The sequence below is a fragment of the Ambystoma mexicanum genome, chromosome 1q (assembly GCF_040938575.1).
Source record: "Ambystoma mexicanum isolate Mex_15411 chromosome 1q, UKY_AmexF1_1, whole genome shotgun sequence".
Classification (NCBI taxonomy): domain Eukaryota; kingdom Metazoa; phylum Chordata; class Amphibia; order Caudata; family Ambystomatidae; genus Ambystoma; species Ambystoma mexicanum.
The window spans coordinates 667,327,265-667,348,222 of NC_090922.1; the positions used below are offsets into that span (position 1 = coordinate 667,327,265).

Below are 20,958 nucleotides of genomic sequence, written 5' to 3' on the forward strand. Positions count from 1 at the left end.
TATCATGGGTTAGGATTAGATAAAGTGGTGGACCTTTGCCATCCCAGGCAATCTAACAGTTGGTATTCGGATATGAGTGCCATGGGAAGACAAACGACCAATGGGAGTTGCTACATGTGTTCCTTGATACCGCATGCAGCTGAAGAAGTACCCTTAATAAAATCACAATGTCTCATCCACCTTGCACTATGTAGTATACAAGGAACCTTTCAGGCACATAAAGTAAGAATGAAGCTTCTCCCGCCAGATGAGAGGAGATGCAAAAAAGGACCAAAAATCACTAACTGATTTAAAGAACCATTTCTGGCCATAGATGGCACAAGCTTTTGGGGAAAATAAATGGCAAAAATCAATGTTTATGTGCAAGGCGAGGGGCTCTGTGGCCTTTTTAATGAAAGACTGGACTTTGTAGAAAAAACATGTGCACACGTATGGACAGAGCACGTCACAAAGCTAACATGAGAGAATTATGAACTGTGTTTCTATGGCAAAGGAAAAATACCTATGGGTTCCAATAAGCGCTGCAACAGGAAAATAATCATTCCAGACCTGCGAAAAGGAACTGCAGCAATAATGGACTATTAATGGGTTTGAGGCAACAAAGCGCACCTGCACCTCCACCATCCTGGAGGGGCTATTGCGCACTCACAACATTGCATTCTGCGCTGCTGGTCGTACCCCAGGAGCACCTAAAGGGGGAGCTGTGACTGCAGACGGGGAAACAGCACCAAGGCCCACAGACATAGCATTCACAGCACCACCCCCCATCTTTCAAATACTGTCAGAAGAAGAGAGGCATGATCCTCTGTTTCGGAGAAAGCTCTCCTCAAACTACCTGTCTCAAGAATCCTCTGATTTGCTTGCACAGATCCCAAACGAATACAAAGTCTTCAACTCAGCAGAGACATTATTTGCCTCCCTCGTGCCCAGTGTTCAAACAAGAGCGAATGCCAAGTGGCTGCAGATCGTCAGGTAGGAGCTGATCCAACTGGAAAACGACACAGAAGAAGGGTTTAACGTCATCAAGGTGGAACTGAGGGCGCTCCAACTCATGACAAAGCAAAATCGTTATGTCCTCGACCTCCTCACAACTATGTAGTGCAGGGTTTGCAAAAAGATTGGTAGTTCATGTTGCACTTTCGTACCTTCTGCAGGTGCTGTTAATGGGACACTTTCACACATGATAGCAGCAGTGCACAAGCTGGGTGCCAAAATGAAAAAGGAAGCCACAATACAATACAGGAAGATGACTGGATTAACATGGCATTCGGCTGGGTGCCGTCATGGCTTGGGACAATTATGAAGATGCTTGTCCCCATCATTGTGTTCATTCTGATTTTTTGTGTGTGCCAGTTGGGTCTCCGATGCTGTGCAAAAACAATACTTAGTAGCGCAATGATGATGGTGACTATAGGGAATAGAAATCGCAATAACGTGCCTCACCATACTCAGGAAGCCCAAATACAAACAGGAGAGAGCAATGAACCCAAATACCATATGGTAGCAATATACCACACTAGGGATAAGGTGGACAATTATTATCACACAACCATTATACAACCACAGGACCTCGAAAATTATAAAGAGGTATGGGGAGATTTAGACGGGGATGGGGGATGTATATATATGACTTGTACTCCTGAAGAATAAGCCTGACATGGGGAGAGCCTAAGAATTGTGTGCCATGCTTTGATGCCTATAAAGGGTAGCCCTGCCTGGGAAGAAGCAGAGAGAAGGGCGAATTAACGTAGAAATACTGTGGAAGGGTATTCGTTACTGAAGGAGTAATGAAAGGGGGGAATGTGGGCAAGGATATGGTCCTACCCCAAACCCCTAGGCCTCACCAAAAAGAATAAACATCATCACAGCCATGCATGACAAAGCCCCCTCCTACTGTGTATGGGTAAGGGCCCTATAACCTAAGTGAAATAGGCTCATAACACTATCCACCTCCCCGTCATTGAACTCCATTTTGTACCAGGCCTAAACGCCATATTTTTACTAGGCCTGAAACCTACCACTCCGGGAGTGCACTCGCACCGCCAGCCTCTCTCGCAGAGGGGCCAAGCCATTCCCACATTAGACCTGCTCCACTTAAGGCTTGTTCTCATGGAAGTCCATCCGTTCACGGTCCTTTCAATGTTGCAATTTTCTAGTATCATTCTTGCACAGAATGTCCTCGGCAAAGATCATGGGACATGGACAGGCTACTACACAAATGCCCATCCATCTCCACTAAAACAGCCTGTGCCCCCTCACCCTCCACCTCGTCAGGCCACAGCTCACCCACCCCAACCTCACCATTCCTTTCATAAGCATCTAACCCCCTCGCCCTGGCCATTGCAGAACACCCACTCCAGGCCTAATCTTAGGTAGCAATATATTCTTCCAACTAACAACACATGTCTGATCATATCATGAGGCACCAGAAGTATAGGCAGTAAATCGCGTCCCCAGGAGAGATACGGAGTGCAGAAGGTGCGGTCTCAGTGAAGCCCTGAATGTGGAGGTCGGCATGCTAATGTATTATCCCCTTTCTACAAAGAACCCCCCTTGCATGTGATGTCCAGGTATCCGCCATTACTCAGTCCCTGTTGTTTATCTTAGATAGAAATGTAACACCCGCTTGAACTGACCTTCACCGTAACAATAACCCCAGAAGACTCACGTGCAACAAGATCGACTGAGGGAGCAACGGCCAATAGGCGTCTGGCATCCCCTATGGAGCAGGCGCATCTATATGTTCCCTACCAACCAGCAACCTTGCAACTGCTGCAGTCTAAAATCGTCACCAATGGCGCAATTGTCTTTTATAATATGCTGCCCTTGTAATTTTTGGCAGAGCGCTCTCGGGCAGCAGAGTTCTTTGCTTGCATATTACTTTAATATACGTTGTTATCCTTGCAATCTCTCCCTCTTGGTCTTATTCCATGAGGGGGGTGTGTAATTATTGGGACACGTGAGAGGGGGTGTGTCTTCATTGTGTAGACATCAATATATTGACTGTCTATGAATCCACCTGCTGGACAGTGACCACGGTCTGTCATGGCCTGTGAATTACAACAAAATACAGTTCTAATTTAAATAAATGTTTCTTGTTACAAAAATGAGTCTACCTAAACTCTACTGCTTGCTGCAAATGTTTTCAGTGCATAATATGGCACATGTTTGTATTCCTCTTTTAGGGGTAAATAAGCTCCCTCCGCTGGAGGAACGCATGGAAGATATTGCTAAGAAGAACACACTGATTACAGAAAGGTATGAAATGTTTCATAGTGCCTTCCGTTACATTGACATTTTAAAAAAAAGCATTCTTGATTTCTTCCTTATTGACCAATTGCTTTGACATCACTGTGAAATAAGGCGAGGGGAAAGGACAGGGAAAAAATGTAAAAATAGGGGAAAATAGGAAAGATGTAAGCAAGGAACAGAAAGGGAGAAGAGGTGGGAGACGATAAGGGTACAGAGGGGATCTCCCCATTTTGGAACAGACAAAAAATTATTTTAAACAATTCAAACATTCTAAATACATCATGCTGACATAGAACAGTAGTATGCCAAATGCCCTTGGTATATTCTATTATTGTACAATTCTCTTTATCTTTTTAAAACGGAAAACAAATGTACAGGACCAGCAACCTATATTTGGGAAAGTATGGCTCATAGTGCTTCACAGTATACAAAATAAACTATTCTTAAACGGCTATGAATTTGACTTAAAAAATACACGACACGCTCATTTAGGTGTATTTATTTGTAGATGCCCACAGCCAAACTCAATTTCTTCATGATGATTTTGGCACATTCCAGTATTGGATCCTGACAGGTTACTTAGTACAGGGTCTTGAGCTTTGCCCAGAACAGACACCAGTCTGGGGACGATTTTGATGTCTCCAATGCATGAGTCTGCAGGACTATAGTTCACTGGAATGTCACGACACTGAGTCCTTTCTGCGCTCATTGACTTCCACAAAAACAAATCGAATGTCCTGATAATAGCTCACTGAATGACACAAATCAGAGTAAATTGAAATTCTGGAACTTTGGACTAATCCCAAAAGATGGCTACCCACACCCTGTGCAGCACTCTGCTGCTCTTGAGTTAGGTTCACGCTTTAAACAATCAAATACAATAAAATAAGGGTTGATTTGCACTTCATTACTCAGCATCTAACCATGAACCGGGGGAAACCACTTATCAGGTGTGATATCTCATCAGAAGATATACGAATCTTTTCATAGATCAGGGTGTCGTCAGCATATGAGTAATATTGCAGAATGATTAATGATTCGTTTGCAGATTTTGTTTGGGTTAACCTCTACAAACAAGTGAACCTCAGCTCTCCCTCTCCTTGTTTGGCCTTTTTTCTGGTTTTGGCTGCAAGAACTTGGTGAAGCCAACTTTCCCAAGAAAAGCAATACTATGGATATGGATTTTTCAGATTCGTTTAAGGATGGTAAGTAGTTAGCGTGCTGTTTCCTTCCCATGGATCATTCATCCAGTCGGGTTTGGGTCAACTCTTGCGCGACAATGGGCCTCATTATGAGTCCGGCGGTAACCGAGCTGGAAAAACTGGCAGGTTACCGCCAGACTCGTATTACCATTCCGCCTCTGTGATTCCCGGAATTACCGGGGCATTACGACCCCGGTGACCCGGGAATTCCGGAGGCGGAATTCTGTAAGTCCCCATTCCCATGGAGTCCCATAGGACTCCATGAGGATGGGGACCATGGAAAAACCGGTTCAGTCTTTGACAGAGCCGGTGTTTCCATGTCCGCCTGCAGGCGGGTGGTGTTAAACCCGCCAGGTCAGACCTGGTGGGAGTGACACCTCCAGCCTGCAGGACTCTTTATCAGCTGGTCTGGAAAGAACGGTGGCAGCGGTTTTACCACCACTGTTCTTTCCCCAATGTCAGGAAAAGGATTAGACGAATGTTCCTGTCACGCCTGTCATAGCACTGTCTAAGAAAAGTCCTGCTTGGCATAAGATATCACCCTCTCTCTCTCTCAGCTGCAGCCCGAGAGTTGCCATTTGAAAGACAAATCAAGCGCTTAGTTCATCTGGTACCACGTGTTCCATGTGGTTCCAGTCTTCCCTCTTTCTGTAGCGCGCCTTCCAATGCTAATGCTAATGAAGTTAATCGTGTTGCTCCTTAACCTTTGCTCGCGCTCCTACTTGTCTGCCCATGATGGATCGCTGTTGCCTACCAGAATGAGAAATGGTACGTTTACAATTTTGTGAATGCATGTGTATGCGTACATCAAATGTTATACAGTGTATGTCTGTGTGTGTGTGATTGTGGTTGTGCAAGAATCTGAATGTTTGTACATGTCTGAGTAAGTGTATGCATGTCTGTGGGAGAGTGTGTGTGTGAATATGACTGACTATGTGAGTGCATGCATGTGTGCAAGTGTGATGGGTGAATGTGTTTGGCAGGGGAGAGTGGCCACACCAACATTACAAAAGCTAATTACAGTTTTAATGGTCTGTATATTGTAGGTGCAACATAATTACAGTGATTTATAATGCCGGCATATATTCTGTGAGCAGGATCATGAGAGTGATTTTCAGTCGGATTGCTGCCATATATTTTGGGTAAAATGTCACCAAAGTGATATGCAGTGGCAATGCCAGCATGTATTTTGTCAGCAGCATCATTAAAGGCTTTTTCAGTGGAAATGTTGTCATTTATTTTGCGAGCAACACCATCAAAGTGATTTACATTGTCAATGCCGGCATATTTTGTGGCTGCAGCATTATGAAAGTGATTTACCATGACAATCATTTCATATATTGTGGACATAGACATCTGGAAAATGTTGTAAAATGCTCCTCTGTTTTTTAGAATTCTTATTTTTATAAACAAAAAATGTAAAACCAGTGGAGAAGCAAATACAGTTTATAATAAAAATCCATAGTGCGCAGGCAGTATAATTACAAGATAGTCGCAGTCCATATTCAGTTCATGTATCAGTTAATATTTCATTACATATTTCAGTTCCCCATGGTGCAAATTATCTCCTGGACTGTTCATAAATAAAAGATAAGGGGCCAACTACATCAGCATGATACAAACAGGTATCAAGAGAAAGAAACAACAACCTTTCAAACTCAACTTAACAAACCATTGCAGTTAATGTCGCTGTTGTGTGTAGCCCACCTGTGCAGGTCAGCCCCCATTCTGGCTAACGAGGGAGATTGTGGAGCAGTTCCATTGTCATACGGGGGTCAGAGGGGCACTCGAGTCCTGCCCCCCAACAGTGTGCTATCAATCCTGGGTATGTCGCAGGAATAGACCCCATGTCATCAGGAAGTCTATCTATCCAAAGCCCTATGGATCACCCGTTCATATGTAGCAGCCCTAATCATCTCTGTGTCCCACATGTCAGTCGTCAGACTGCTCGCCGATCTCCACAGTCTCAGCACAAGCTGTTTAGCTACCAATAATGCGGTAGTCACCCATCTCTCCTCCCTGTCTGTGAGGTTATGCAGCCCTGACAAGTCATGCAAGATACAAAGAATTGGGTCAAGTGAGATGACACTTCCTAGCGTGTTTAGGACCTTTGTGTCAATGTAAGACCAAAAGCCTGTCAGTTTAGGACAGGACCACAAGATGTGCAGCAGATCCCCACCCAAGGATTGGCACCTCCAGCACTTGTCGGCCCTGGAGGGGTTGGCCATCACAAGTTTGCAGGGGGCTTCCAATACCAGTTCTGGATGATCTTGAAGTGTGTGAGTCTAAGCTGCGCCTCCCTAGCACCCCTTTCAAAGCTGCGTAGCATGTGCTGTAGCTTGCCCTCCGGGATCTGCTCCCATACATCTACTGCCAGTTTGTCGCTATCCCCTCATTTTTATGATCAGCAAATGAGAAATCAGACAAGGTAGCGTAGCGTTTACTGATTAGCCCCTTCTCCTTTCCAAGACTGTGCTAGCTTGATAATAGGTGAGCTTCTGACAGTTGCCTTACTCATCCCCCTTGCCGCTTCTAGCCAGTGTGCTAGTTGTCTATACCTCCATGCTTCTTTGACTGTCAGGCCGAATGACCCAGTTACCTCATCAGACGTCTCCAGTTTGCCAAATCCCCTGAACAGCGCAGCTCACCCAGAATACAAATGACTGAAAAGAGATTTGAAGGTAAGATCAACGTGCGAATCCCCCGTGTTGAGATCAATATGTATTCGGAAAGTTCTTAAAAGAAATAAGTTCATTCAAATTGGATCTTGTACTGTGACAAGTGAAGTCTTTATATTTATTTTGATTTTTGATAGTACACTAGCCGAAACGTGTTTCGACCCTTCGGATCCTTATCAAGGCTGTACATGTGTAGGTAATTAAATAAACAAAAAACATAGTATATAAAAACAAAAACATTGGAGTATAGCAAAAGCAAAGCATGATGAGATAAATTAAACACATCATAGGGACGTTAGATATTGTGAAACAAGATCATCATATCATGGAAAATGAAACAAATAAATTATGAAATACATTCATCAAGCCATTGGTAGGTTATTGTAATGAATTGAAAAGAAAAAAGTGTCATAAAAATTGATTAAAAACGATACCATGGTTCAGTTGGGCGATGGATGGTATCACATGTGTTGGAGTGACCATTGCAAAGGAACATCAAATAGAATGAAAGGTACAAAGTGAAAAAGGATACATTGAACAAATTATACCTAGTTACAGAGCATTCAAAGTAGCATGCAAATGGGAACATCTCATGGGCATGGGGTATGCGCAAGGGAGGACTATGAATAGTGAGGATAAGAACACCAATAAATAGTGGGACTGCAAATTATGGAGAAGGTGCGTAGAAAAGGGTAAGAAAAGAACCATGCGTAAGATAGGTGGGAAATGTTATCCGACACAATTGGGACAGTTTGTCATATACCGTGAATCAATGGAGCACTCAAGTAGCCTTTGAACCAAACGGATTGTGAGGGTAAGGTTACCAATGAGTGGTGTAACTACTGTCTATGGAGTAACTGAGTCGGAAAAGAAAGGGTAGGGACCATATATAAAATGCATACTAAATCTATCAATGGGGAAACACTAGCCTCCAATCCTTTAAATAAAAATCTAGGCAATCCTCAGAAAAAAATGTGAGTAGTACAAGAAAAAAAGAAGTCCAAAAACATAAAGACTAAAAAGGTGATGTTTCAAATTCTGCAAAACAATTTATTAATGCTCTTAATACCCCAAAAAGCACCATGGCATCTGCTGCTATCACGAAAAAATACATGCTCTTGAATCAGAAGCGGAAAGCCAGAGCAGGAAACCCAAAGCCTCTACTAAATCCTATACCACGTGCCCCATTGGACAAACTGGTAGAGGCCATTGAGAGTCATGAGTCATTGTCAGTAGTTGAACGGTCAAATCCTCAATTGGTCTCTATTGGCACCCCCCATAGAGCAGGGAAATTCTATTGACCTTACTGGCCAGACCTCCAGGCAGGATGTAATTCGAAGGGCTGTTGAAGCCTACATGGTTAACTTTGTCCACCTGCCATTAGTAAGTGCACAGCAAACAATCTCTTCCACACATTTGGCCCCCGAAAGAAACCTACGGGAACAAAGCCAACCTCCATCAAATGTTTGTTGTAAATCCGGTTCTAAAGACCAAAAAATAGTCCATTTCGCTCCTGACAAAAGAGGAGGTGTGAATTCAACTGAAAAAACTAGAATAGAGGCGAAAACACTGGAGGGTCAAGGACTAGAAATAGCTATGATGCTACAAGCTCTATTGCCTAAAGCTATATCTAAAAACACACTTCAGCTGGTGGCTGAATTGCAGCATCAACCTGCCACCGGGAAGAAACAACTAGCAGGTCCCTTGCGGGACAATAATTTGAATTCTCTAATCATTGCTTGTCGCCCGGAGATATTCTCTGATTTAAATCAACTAGAAGATGTGGGGTTTGATGACATTGAACAAGTTTATTATTGATAAAAATATACTGACAGTTAGCTGTTTGAAGCTGCGCTCTCGTTTGGTTCACAATATTATATGGTCTGCTAAAAACCAACTCTTTAACATAGGTTTCCTGCTGACTATTGGTCCTTCAACAGCTAACGACCTAATCAAAGCTTCAGTGCAAGATGTTGAAGTAGCAGCTATTGTAGGTGACGAGGAACATTTTGAGCGTGATTTGCAATCTAAACGTGAATGTAACTGTGTAGTATCCAGTTAACTAAGCCCACAATTTAAAAAATAGGCCGCTATCATTTGCCTCCTAGAACTCTTGTGGTCACTCCCACTTGTTTAATAACTATAAAGTAAACCTAAATCAGTTTGACATAATTATGTTCCAGGAAACAATGCTCACCAAACCCCCCACCTGGCAAGATCACACTATGCACTTTACTCCCGCTCTGCAAGTCGAAAAAGGACACCCAATGTCGGGACTTCTAACTGCCTTCAAAATTAGTTCTACCATCAAGTTAGTGTCATCTTATTCCCAGAATGCCTTTGTACAGCTAACTATAGTTTCAATCTGTTCAACTTTGTATGCTTTAATTAATGTATATTGGAATCATAATGGTATCAACGATGAAAGTTTCTTTAAGGATATGACTTGCATGTTGGATTTTATTGTGATGTCACCAGAAATCTGTCACACTGTATTAGCTGGCGATCTCAACTTGCATTTTTTTTCGGCTAAACAACTTTTAGGAAACTCCAGACTAATGCAATGGGAACATATGATGTCCTCTCGAGGTTTGTGCATGTTGAATGGATCGTGTGCAGGGGACGTTCCTCCAAAACACACCTGGCAATGTGGAATACACAAAGCCATCATTGATTATATATATGTCGATCTAAAGTTACTCATGAATGGGGTCTCATTTAATGTAATGTCTGTTGGTGACAGTGATCACCAAATTTTAACAAGCCAATGATTGACTCCCTCGAAAACACCTCAAAAGCCAGTTTTCCAGTGAGAAATCACGTTTTTGACACACTGGTTAAAAGGACGAAAACTGAATATCCTGCTCAGTTACGCATTGTCGCTCTTCTCCCTTCAAAATATAGGGCAACTATCCTGATTAAAAAGACATAAAAATTGGATGCGTTCACACCGGGCTTCCCTTTATCAAAGGGATGGCGAGGCCATGTTGTCTATGACTCGTAATCAAAACACGGCTCAAATGTGGACCTCTCTAATGCAGTTACATCCACTTCCCAAATTATGATACAATCACACAATGTCTCAGAGAAGAGCTGGATTGAACATTTCACTAAGATCTATGCAAGACCCTCAACGGTACTGGTGGAGCAACAATGTGAAAGTATCGTGCCATTCCATCTTAATTTCACAAAATGTGATATATTGCACATTATTTCCACACTAAGTGATTCTAAAGCCCCAGGCATGGACGGGCTTTCGAACAAACTATTCAAACTCAATCCGACCCTACGGGCTGAAGTTTTATTTCAAATCTTCAAAAATATTATCTTTACCCAATCTATACCAGCCTCTTGGAGACATGCCATAATTATACCATTGTATAAGAAAGGTGATTGTCAGTTGCCTCAAAGCTACCGTCCGATTGCCATATTAGACGCCCCTGGCAAATTGTTTAGTCGTATCATCTTACATGAGCTAAATGATTGGACGAAGCGCGAACGCAAAAGAGACCCGTTTCAATCTGGTTTTGTCAGCGGAATTGGCACTGCCCCTAACATGCTTGTACTTAATTTGATCAAACACAAATATGTTAATGAAAACCATAATCTCTATGTAGCTTTTGTTGGTTTCAGCATTGCATTCAACTCGATCGATCGCCAACTTCTATTTAAGAAACTTCTCCAACACGGCTGTCCTTCTTCGATTCTCACATTAATTAAACTCTTGCACTCGCACACCTCCCTGCAAGTGAGATTATCTTTAGAAGGGTTATTATCAGCCATAATTCCTACTGAAAGAGGTTTAAAACAGGGATGTACTTTAGCGTCTACCCTATTTAATTTCTTTTTGCTAATTATTGGCCTCAAATTTGAGAACGTAATAGCTGACTCACCCAAACTAGGTAAACAAAAGGTTACGTGGCTGCTATACGCCGATGATCTGGTGTTACTGTCTTGGCCTCCTAATGGTCTTCAAAATCTTTTACACAAACTCCAGGAATATGTTACTGAGAATAATTTTATTATCAATCTTGAAAAAACCCAAGTAGTAGTTTGCCACAAAACTGCAATAAAAAGAACGAGTAAATTTACCTGGTCTCTTTACAACCAAGACCTAATCGCAGTGCAGCAGTACAAATATTTGGGTCTTCCCTTCACAGAAGTTATGAACGATAACATTTATCTCATAACCCTTGACGTGAAAACTTGCTCACTAACATCACAAGCTAAAATTTTACTATTTAGATATGGTAAATTCACATTAGTTCACATTATTAGTTTTTTTCTACAAAAAGTAACGCCCATAATTACCTACGGGGCAGAGACCGTAGCACCAAAGCCAAGAGCCTTTTGGGATCATTTTGAATCTTGTTTTTGGAAGGGAGTTCTGGGCTTGCCCCAGTGCATCCCTATACCATTGATTCATTATGAAGTAGGCTTAATTTCTGTGTGCACTCAAGTATTGTGGAAATTCTGTTTGCTCTATCAGAAGTGTCTAATTGGAGCTTCATCCTCCAACATGTTGGGTGTGTTAGCCAACTATCTGTTAATTTCTGGCAAGAAATGGGTGGACTGTGTTCTGGATACTTTAGATAAAGCTAATATCGCCCTTGAACTACTGTTGATGAATCCAACAAAGGCCAAACTGAAATTATTTCATTTTGACTGGATAAGCACACGTAACCAATGTTTGGAATATGTGGACTGTGAAGTGGTAAAGTCAGCCCACTAAAAAATGCGTTTCCCTGAACCTTACTTAATTTAATGTGCTTCCAGTTTCGTAAGAGCCCAGATGATGTGCATCCGCTTGAATTTGTGCTTAACAAGACAGATTTTGGGAAGAAGACAATTGGTGTCCCAAGATCAAACCTTCTGTAGATATTGTTGCAACCACCAATTAATTGAAACATTACGTCATTTAGTGGTTGAATGTCCAGCTTTAAGCTGTTTGAGACACAAGTATTTTCTTGCAAAATGCAACTTCCAAATATTCCATTCTAAAGAATAAATATGGAACTACTTGTTAACTAACACAAAGTCTTCTGTTCAGATTGCACTTGCCCAATTTGTTAAGCATGTGACTCCTTATCACGAATTGAGTCGGTATAGCATTGTAACTTTGAAACTTAGTACAAGTTTATTTGTTAATTTGGTCTTAACTCTTAGGTTTAAAATTGTGTAAAATTGAATATTTTATGTTCTCTTTGTTTCTTATGGTATGTTTTTTTTTTTAAAGTTAATTTAATTAGCCATACCAAAATAAATTAAAAAAATAAATGTATAGGACATATTGGATGTCACATACCGTGAGTCCTGGTAAGTGGAATAGCCACTTGTAGAGTATAATCAGGGTCAAAGCATAGACCTGACAACCTATGTGGAATTAAGAAACAGGTAAACTAATTGTTGATAGCAGTGGATAAGGCTAAAAACAGAGCGAGCGGTTCAGGGAAAGGGACAGATGAATTTCCCTGATAGTATTTATTCAGGATATCAATATTGCAAATTATGGTCTGGTCATTCAATGCGTGGGTCTAAAAATTAAATAAGAAGTGTGGTCATAGGTAGAGATGTACATGATAGTAAGAAGGTATACGAATAGTGGTGCTAGGGAAAAGAAATTGGGAGGAATGCCTGGCTACTGTACCTGTTTGAGCAGTGAAATACTGTGCTACGAATCCTGGGGCTAAATCCCCATCACAAAGTAGTGTACGTGCCGCTTCCGTCCGTGTTGGAAGCGGCAGACACTAAGTCATAGCTCCGGACACAGTTGTGACATCACGCGCCGGTAGTGCACATGACATCATGCGCCGGTGATACGCACGACGTCACACGCTTGTTGAAGCTGGTGCCGCCATGCGCACCACCGCGATTGCGGCTGAATCTAAGTAAACAAACAAAAAGTCTTGTGAGTTTGTTTAGGTATACATTATCCATGGGGCACAAGATAGTGCAAAGGTTGTTATTTTAATGCTCATTGGGGACGATTAATTAATTACTTATTGGCAGTTAGTTAGATAATATGGAAATGTCTATCTATAGTTATAATGTGGTCACAGAATCATGTGGTGATGGCCAAATGAGATGTTCCCATAATGTTGCTATAAGTTCACAAAGAATAATGAATTTGTAATAGCAGCAGCAATGTTACAAATAATCAAATTAGAAAAAAAATCTATATGAATGTACATGTATAGAGATAGGAGGGAGAGGGTGTCATAAGTATGGATTAGCTAGGTCTATTACAGTAATCTAGAGCAATATCAAGTAATGCCAAAGAAGCAACTGACATTACTAGTACCAAAAAATATATACAGTGTAATTAGACTTGTGATTAAAGGTCTAATACAAAATTAATTATAGAAATACATGCATTTCATGGTCTGTATTGAGGCCTATGTCAGTACAGCGAAAGAGGTAAATGAGCTTTATTCCAATTGTCTGAGTTTGAGGCATGTGTTGCTACCTCGTTTTCCACATTTTACTCTGATCAAACCTATAAAGCGAATGTCTGCTTTGTTGTCCATTTGATGTTGGGTTTGCCTGTGCATCGCCAGGGTCAAGTTGGTGTCCATTTTATTGAGACTGGAGAGATGTTCTCTAATGCGAACTCTCAATTGTCTTATAGTGCTGCCTATATATGGTTTGTGACAAACACATATAATGGCATATACAACTGATTTGGATTTGCAATTGATGAAGTCTTTGATTTGAATTTGTGTCCCACTAGTATCAGCAAATTCTTGACAATTGTGATGTGCATATTGGCATTGGTTGCAATTACCACATTTGTAGAAACCAACAGGTTGTTTCAACCATGTAGAGGAAATTCTGGTGTCAATTAGGTCAAAAAAGGAGGGGCTGAGTTGGTTCCGAAGAGTATTGGCTTTGGTAAAAGTGAACTTGGGCTTTTCTGTGATAAAGGGAGCAAGATCTTTATCCAAATGTAGTAAATGCCAGTGTTTGGATGCAAGTTTGTATAAGGTGGATGAATCTCTTGAAAACTGTGTGATGATTGAAATTGGTCTCCTTTGATTAGATGCTGAAGTATGATGAGCAGATTTGGGAATTAACAGTTCTGCACGATTAGTTTTGGAGTATTTTTGTAATGCTTTGTAAACAGCTCTCATCTCATGATTTGCTTTTTCAAATAGGCCTTTCTCCTCTTGTATAGGTGCCCCAGCTCTGGCTTCCAGCTCTCCCCCTTGGGTGTTCTGAGCCGGCTCCCACTGTTGGTACTCATTGCCTGTGGCTGTTCTGTTGTTCTCGGTACTCTGTTGTAGAGGTTGTTACCCTACTGTAACCCACTGATCCTAGCCTGTTCACTGTACTTGTGCATCACTGTGTTCTCTCTTCTCCTTCCCCCTCCCATTGCACCCCTCCCTTGGACCTCAGTTTCTCAGCCTTGCAAAGTGCCTTCTCGCCTACCTCCCACACCAACTATGGTGCTCTCTATTTACCCCATCTTCTCTAACTGTTTCTCTATCTCCTATCCTTCTCCTCTCACTGAGTCTGGTAGGAAGAAGCTCAAGAAGGACACACTGGTCTTCAACCCATGCATTCCCATCGCTGCCACCTATGTCAGTGCTTCCTCCAGAGAGACTCTCACTGACATCCTCTTTGTTGTTCCTTCACCATACCTGTGGACCCTTCATATGGTCGGTCTGCTCTCTCCTTACTCCTCACCCATTAATGGTGGCACACATTAGGAGGTCCTCTTAGCCCCTTCTATTCCTCCAGAGACATCATTTATATCTATCTCAATGGTACCATCCTGGTACAAGTGCCTCAGACCAACCTTCTACTTTTCGAAAGGCGCCTCCCTCGCCTCATCAACTTTCTTCCTTCTGCCACCCCAGCCACTTCTGTGCTAGCCCCTCGGCCACCTCTGTCCACCATCCTGGCTCCCTTGCCATATTCTTCATTGGCTCCCTTGCAACCCCCTCCCTCTGCTACTCTGGCTCCCTTACAACCCAGCCCCTCTGCTACTCTGGCTCCCTTGCCACCCCCTCTCTCCGCTCCTATGGCACCTTGCCATCTACCTCCTTGGCTCTATTGCCACCCCCTCAGCCGCTACTCTGGCTCCCTTGCCAGCTTTGGCTCTCCTGGCTCCCTTGCCTGCCTCGTCCTCTACCTCTCTGGCTCCCTTGCCAGATGTCTTTCTCCTGGCTACCTCGCCTCTCTTGACTGCCATCCACGTCTTCCTTGGTTCCTCTGCCTCCTCCTCTCTCTACCTCCCAGGCTCCTCTGTCACTTTCTGATGTGAACCCCTGTCCCCTGTGCCCCTCACGGGAAGTCTTTCAAAAGTGGCAACCTGCTTCACACTGCTACTCCAGAGTCATCATTAATGTCTATCTCAATGGTACTGTCCTGGTACAAGGGCCTCAGCCCAACCTTCTCGACTTTCTTCCTTCTGCCACCCGAGCTACCTCTGCGCTGGCCCCACATCCACATTCGTCCACCACCCTGGCTTCCTTGCCATCTTCCTCCTGGCTCCCTTGCCACTCCCTCCTTCCGCTACTCTGGTTCCCTTGCCAGCTTTGGCTCTCCTGGCTACCTCGCCTCCCTTGGCCGCCACCTCTCTAGCTCCTCTGCCATCCATATCTTCCTTGGTTCCTCTGCCTCCTCCTCTCTCTACCTCCCAGGCTCCTCTGTCACTTTCCGATGTGAACCCCTGTCCCTTGTACCCCTCCACGGAAGTCTTTCAAAAGTGGCAACCTGCTCCACACTGCTACTCCAAACTGTCGCTCTGCTGTCAAACACTCCTCTGACATCTGCCACCTCCTTGAACTGCTGAATCTAGATGTTCTCACTCTTACAGAGAAATGGTTTAAGGTTTTCCACACATCTCCCTGTGGGCTACAAGATGCTCTCCGAGCCCAGGCCCAACAGGTCCGGAGGAGGAGTGGCCCTGATATTTCATGAGTGGATTCTCCATCATTCCCACTCAAGGCTACTCATCCTTTCAATGCCTGGTCTGCAGACTCTCTGTTTCTTCTGGCCCAGGTCACCTTCTGCAGGCCACCTGGCCAGGCCACCCTCTTCCTCTCTGAATGGGCTGGCCTCACTTATTCTCTCCTCTATGCTACCTCCCAGCTTCTCCTCCTTTGGGATCTCAGCATACACAGGGACTCTCCTGACTCCTCAGGACTTTTCTGCAACCTCTGTGACTCTCTCTTCCTTTCCCTTCTACCCTCTGGTCCGTCCCACTCTGCTGGACACACCTTAGATGATCTCGTCTCCACTGACATCCCTCTCTCTAACCGTCCCACTACTCCTCTCTCCTGGACTGATCACTTTCTTCTCTCTTTTCATTTGAAGCTTTCTATTCCCCTGACTATGGCCTACCCAGCACTGCCACCCTCCTTCAAGGTCATCTGACCCATGAAAAGAGTGTCAGTGCCTCCACCTGCTCTCCTCCATCTACTCCTTTTGCTGACTCCCATACTGACACATCCCTTTCCAACTTTCACCTTTCCATCTCTAACACTCTTGACATCATTGCCTCTGTCATGAGGATCTGCCTGAAGCCTGCCAAAAAGTACATTTCTTGGTACGACTCTGACCTGGCCGCCCTGAAACGCCAGCGCAGAGCAGCTGGACAGAAATGGGGAGATTCAGGTTCACCCTCTTATAAACTGGCCTGCCGCCTACTTCAAAGGCAATATAGACTCACCATCCTCTCTAAAACAAAAGAGTCTACATTAAAGCCTGAATCTCTGCAGCATCTGACAACACGGCCCAACGTTTTAAAATCTGCAAGGAGCTGGCCAATCCTGCTGCAGCATCTTCCTCTACAACACCCATGCAGGCCCTTTGCTCTGCCCTGGTCTCTCATTTTACTACAGAAACTCAGGACATCCTGTCCTCACTCTCTTCTGCTCCCCTCCCTCTACCTCTCTCAGACCCTCCTTGGCCGCCCCTTCTCCCCTCTGCCTCTCTTCCCTCTCTCCTGTCACACCTGAGGAGGTTTCCAGACAAGTCCAGTCTATGAAAGTCACATCCAAACAGGTGTCTCCCTGCCCCTCCAGAACCATTAAGTTTTCCCCTCTCCTTTGAAGCACTACCTTGTGCACCCCAATGTTCAAAAAGCCTTCTGCTAACCCCTCCATCCTGGTAAACTATCTCCCAAATTCTATTACTCCTTTCCTAGGAAAACTCCTGGAGAAATTGTCTATCTCCCAGCTAAGCCTCCACACTGAATATGTTGGTTGTCTCCATGACCATCAGTCTTGCGTCAGAGCAGCCAGAGGCACTGAAACTGCTCTCCCGAACACCTGTGCAGATTTGCTCTCTAACCTTGACTCTAACTCTCCCTCTGTCCACATCCACCTCGACCTTTCTTCTGTTCTTGACACGCTGAACCACAACATCCTGATCACCCATCTTCAAGATACCCTGGGCATCACGGATCAGGCTCTGGCACAGCTATCCTCATTTCTCTTGGACCAACCTTCCCAGGTTGAACTTTGGTCCTTCCTCTTCTCAATCACACTCTCAACATGTGGTGTTCCCCAGGGATCTATCCTCTCGCCCTGGTTTTTCAATGTCTATCTAACCCCCTTGGCATGCTTGATCTCTACCTTTTCCTCTAATGTTCAGTGTTATGCGGATGACACACATCTCTCTTTCAGGCTACCCTCGGCCTCCTCCTCACTCATTCCTGACTGTCTTTCCGCTATTCAGGCATGGTGTGCCTCTAATGTTATCTGCCTTAATGCCAGTAAGTTGGAGATCCTTCTCATTGGGACCCCTGCTCCCACTTTTCCTCTTTCACTCTGGCGTGCCCTCACCCTCTTGTGAGGCAGAAAAACCTTGGGGTCATCTTCGACTACACTCTCACATTCTCTCCACACATCTCACACATCTCCAGAAAGTCCCATTTCCAACTGCACCTCCTCAGAGGTATTCTACCTTTTCTCACCTTCCCCCAGAAGTTCACTGTCTCCAGAGCCCTGGTTCTCTCTAGGCTTGACTATTGCAACAGCCTCTTTCTCAAACTACCTAAGTCTACCTTCCGCCCTCTGCAACTCATCCAAAACAGGACTGCAAGACTTATCATTGGCCTCAAGCCCAGGGACTGCATCTCTCTGGCTTTGAAATCCCTCCACTGGCTCCCAGAGGCTGCAAGGATTAAGTTCAAAAGCCTTTGCAGAGCAAAGGCAAAGGCCTTCCAGAGCACTCTGCTCGTCCACTTCCAATTCTCTGTGGGTGAGTCACTTTTCCAAGCAGAGACTGGGTGGTAGATCTCTTTCCTCTGCAGGTGCCTCCATCTGGAATGGCCTCCCTGCCACTCTCCACCTTGAGCCGGACCTCCTTAAGTTCTGGAAGCTCCTCAAGACCTTCCTTTTCTCCTCTTCCTTCTCTCTACCTCTCCCCTGCCAACCTTTCCCACCTGCTCCTCTTTCTGCCTTGTTTTTACTTTTATTTGTATATGTATCTGTAGTGTATCAAATTGATTAACATGCAATAATTGGATGCTTGTTTTCTTTTTGCTGGGGATATTTTGTAAAAAATATGCAAATAAATAAAATTAAAAAAAATAAACACATCAATGCCAGTTGTGCATTTAATATGGGTGATAAGTTGGGTAGGTGGATTTTAGGGCGTGCACAACATGACATGATTTTTATTTTTATTTTCAAAAACACCACTTAAGAGCAATCAGCATTTTACAGAAAGACAGGCTAGCTTTTGGGATTTTATGAGTGGTTTCACTTTGTCTGCCAGGTAACTCAACAATATACTTTGCAGATATGCACTGGGGCTGTTTTATCGAACATGCACCCATACACAATCAGTTCAACTAAATGTATGTGTCACAACTTTTGGGGGTCAGGAAAGAATTTGGGGGTTTTGGACATTTTTTGGGGAAGTGGGCACATAGTGGATGGTTAATTGGCAGTGTCACACAACACACCACCTACTTGAGCACACTGTAAGCGGTAGACCAGGGAGAACTTTGCACTGGGGCAGCTTGTCTGAACAAGCACACTCACAAAACAAGCAGTTGAATTATTTTGGGGATGAGGACATTTTACTGGTGCCATAACATTGTTGGAAGCGGTGGTTGCTGGTGATCGCAGGATATGGACATAGAGCTCCACCTCCTTTGTCTGTAGCGTTTGAGGTACAACTCATCACAAAACAATATGTCCATCAAGCCAAAAGCCAAATGTTTGAAGAGGAGAGGAAGGCAGAGTGGAAATGGTGCACAGTTCACTACCAAAATGGTATATGCTGCAATTGCTGGGGATGCATGAATCTTGGGTAGTAGAGTAGTAAAACGTCAGTCAATAAACTCATGTTGTATATCCACTACTGCTACAACAAACTGTGCAAGCATTCCAACTCGTTTGTGGGGTTGGCCTCTAGTCCTTTCAATATCATCTATGGCTTAGCTGTTTCTGCCACTTCAGTGCAGCCAGCATAAACCTCACGTTCCCTAAGAATGGAGTATGGCACAAGTGGGGATGTATTCCATCCTCTTTTGCTGCAGCAGACCATCATACATGTCCAGGTTCTGCAGTGGTCTGTTGAGGTGCCAGTTGAAAAGACTGTTACAGAATCTGTGGCAGGAGTAGTAGACGTTCTTGAGGGAGGTTGGATACAGCTCTTAGCAGTTGGTCAGGAGCAGCAGAGCCATAGCCAAGTTAGAGGAGCATGATGTTACTCAGCCCAGAAGCCCCACTGAATCGCCAATCCTTGAATTTGGCCTATGATGTTGATGATGGCTTTGGTGTTGGAGATATTGAAGGTGATTATGATGACCAGCTTTACTACAGTCCTGCTTCTTGTAAGAGAAGACAGTGTTTTTTAACAGCTACACCTCTGATACAGAGTACAACCCCAGCAGTGGCACACAAGAAGGATTGGGGGACCAATCATAGCCTCAAAGAGCACCTACTTCCATTACAACCCATGAAAGGAATTCTAAACATTAGCAAGAAAACAAACCAAGATCGGAATTAAAACAGGCCAATCCATCTTTATTTTCTGCATATATATTTTCATACCTGGTAGAACACCAACCACTTCCTACAGTACATACAAAAATCCTTCAAATAAATTAGAAGCTATGTTTTATTCTATAGTTATTAAACTGCATAGCACAAGGTTGATATGGGCCGTGGTATTGGTTAAGTTAAAAATCAATGCAACAATCTTTTAAGCTCCAAGAAATATAAGCTATCAATTGTAGAAAAAGCTGACTTAGAAATTAGAACATAAATCATCAGATTTCACAAAAATAACTTCTATGTGTTATTGTTTGTAAGCATAATATTTCCGGTGTTACTCTATAAGGTTCTCAGGGAGGATAGTTATAGGGTAACTGTATCAAGTAGTTCCTTCTGATCACAAGACAATCATATTTAGATCTCTTGTATTCATGTGAAGGAAAGGTGTTGGGAGGCAGATGGTTACATAATCAATAGCTACTGCCCTTACCCCAGCCCAATACCATGTAGGTGAGACACGTTACTTACTAAGGCAACCATACCACCCATTTCCAAGGCAGGTACAACAGGAGATGGACATGATCTAAGCTAAAGAAGGAAAGAATAAACAAATCGACAATGAAATAATACATGTGCATGCATTACACACGAGGGAAATGTGCAATCAACATGAAGATGAATGCAAACACTAGGTAATATATGCATTTATACATGAAGAATGTTAACATGGCATCCATAAGACATAAAGAATACTAACACAAGCAATGTATAAGCTGAATGCAACATGAATGACATGGAAATATAGCTCATTAATATAGAAATGCAAGAGAAATGGGCAGCCATGTTTTCCAAAATGGAACCCGCAGA

At 43.5% G+C, this 20,958-nt stretch overlaps 1 protein-coding gene across 1 annotated transcript in view; it reads left to right on the forward strand.

The window, feature by feature from the left end:
• Positions 1-20,958, forward strand: part of LOC138535037 (dimethylaniline monooxygenase [N-oxide-forming] 2-like) — a 546,576-nt gene that overhangs the window by 418,321 nt on the left and 107,297 nt on the right. Inside the window, exon 7 of the mRNA XM_069641264.1 lies at positions 3,186-3,258. Coding sequence (XP_069497365.1) covers positions 3,186-3,258 — 73 coding nt within the window. The remainder of the gene's footprint in view (positions 1-3,185; positions 3,259-20,958) is intronic.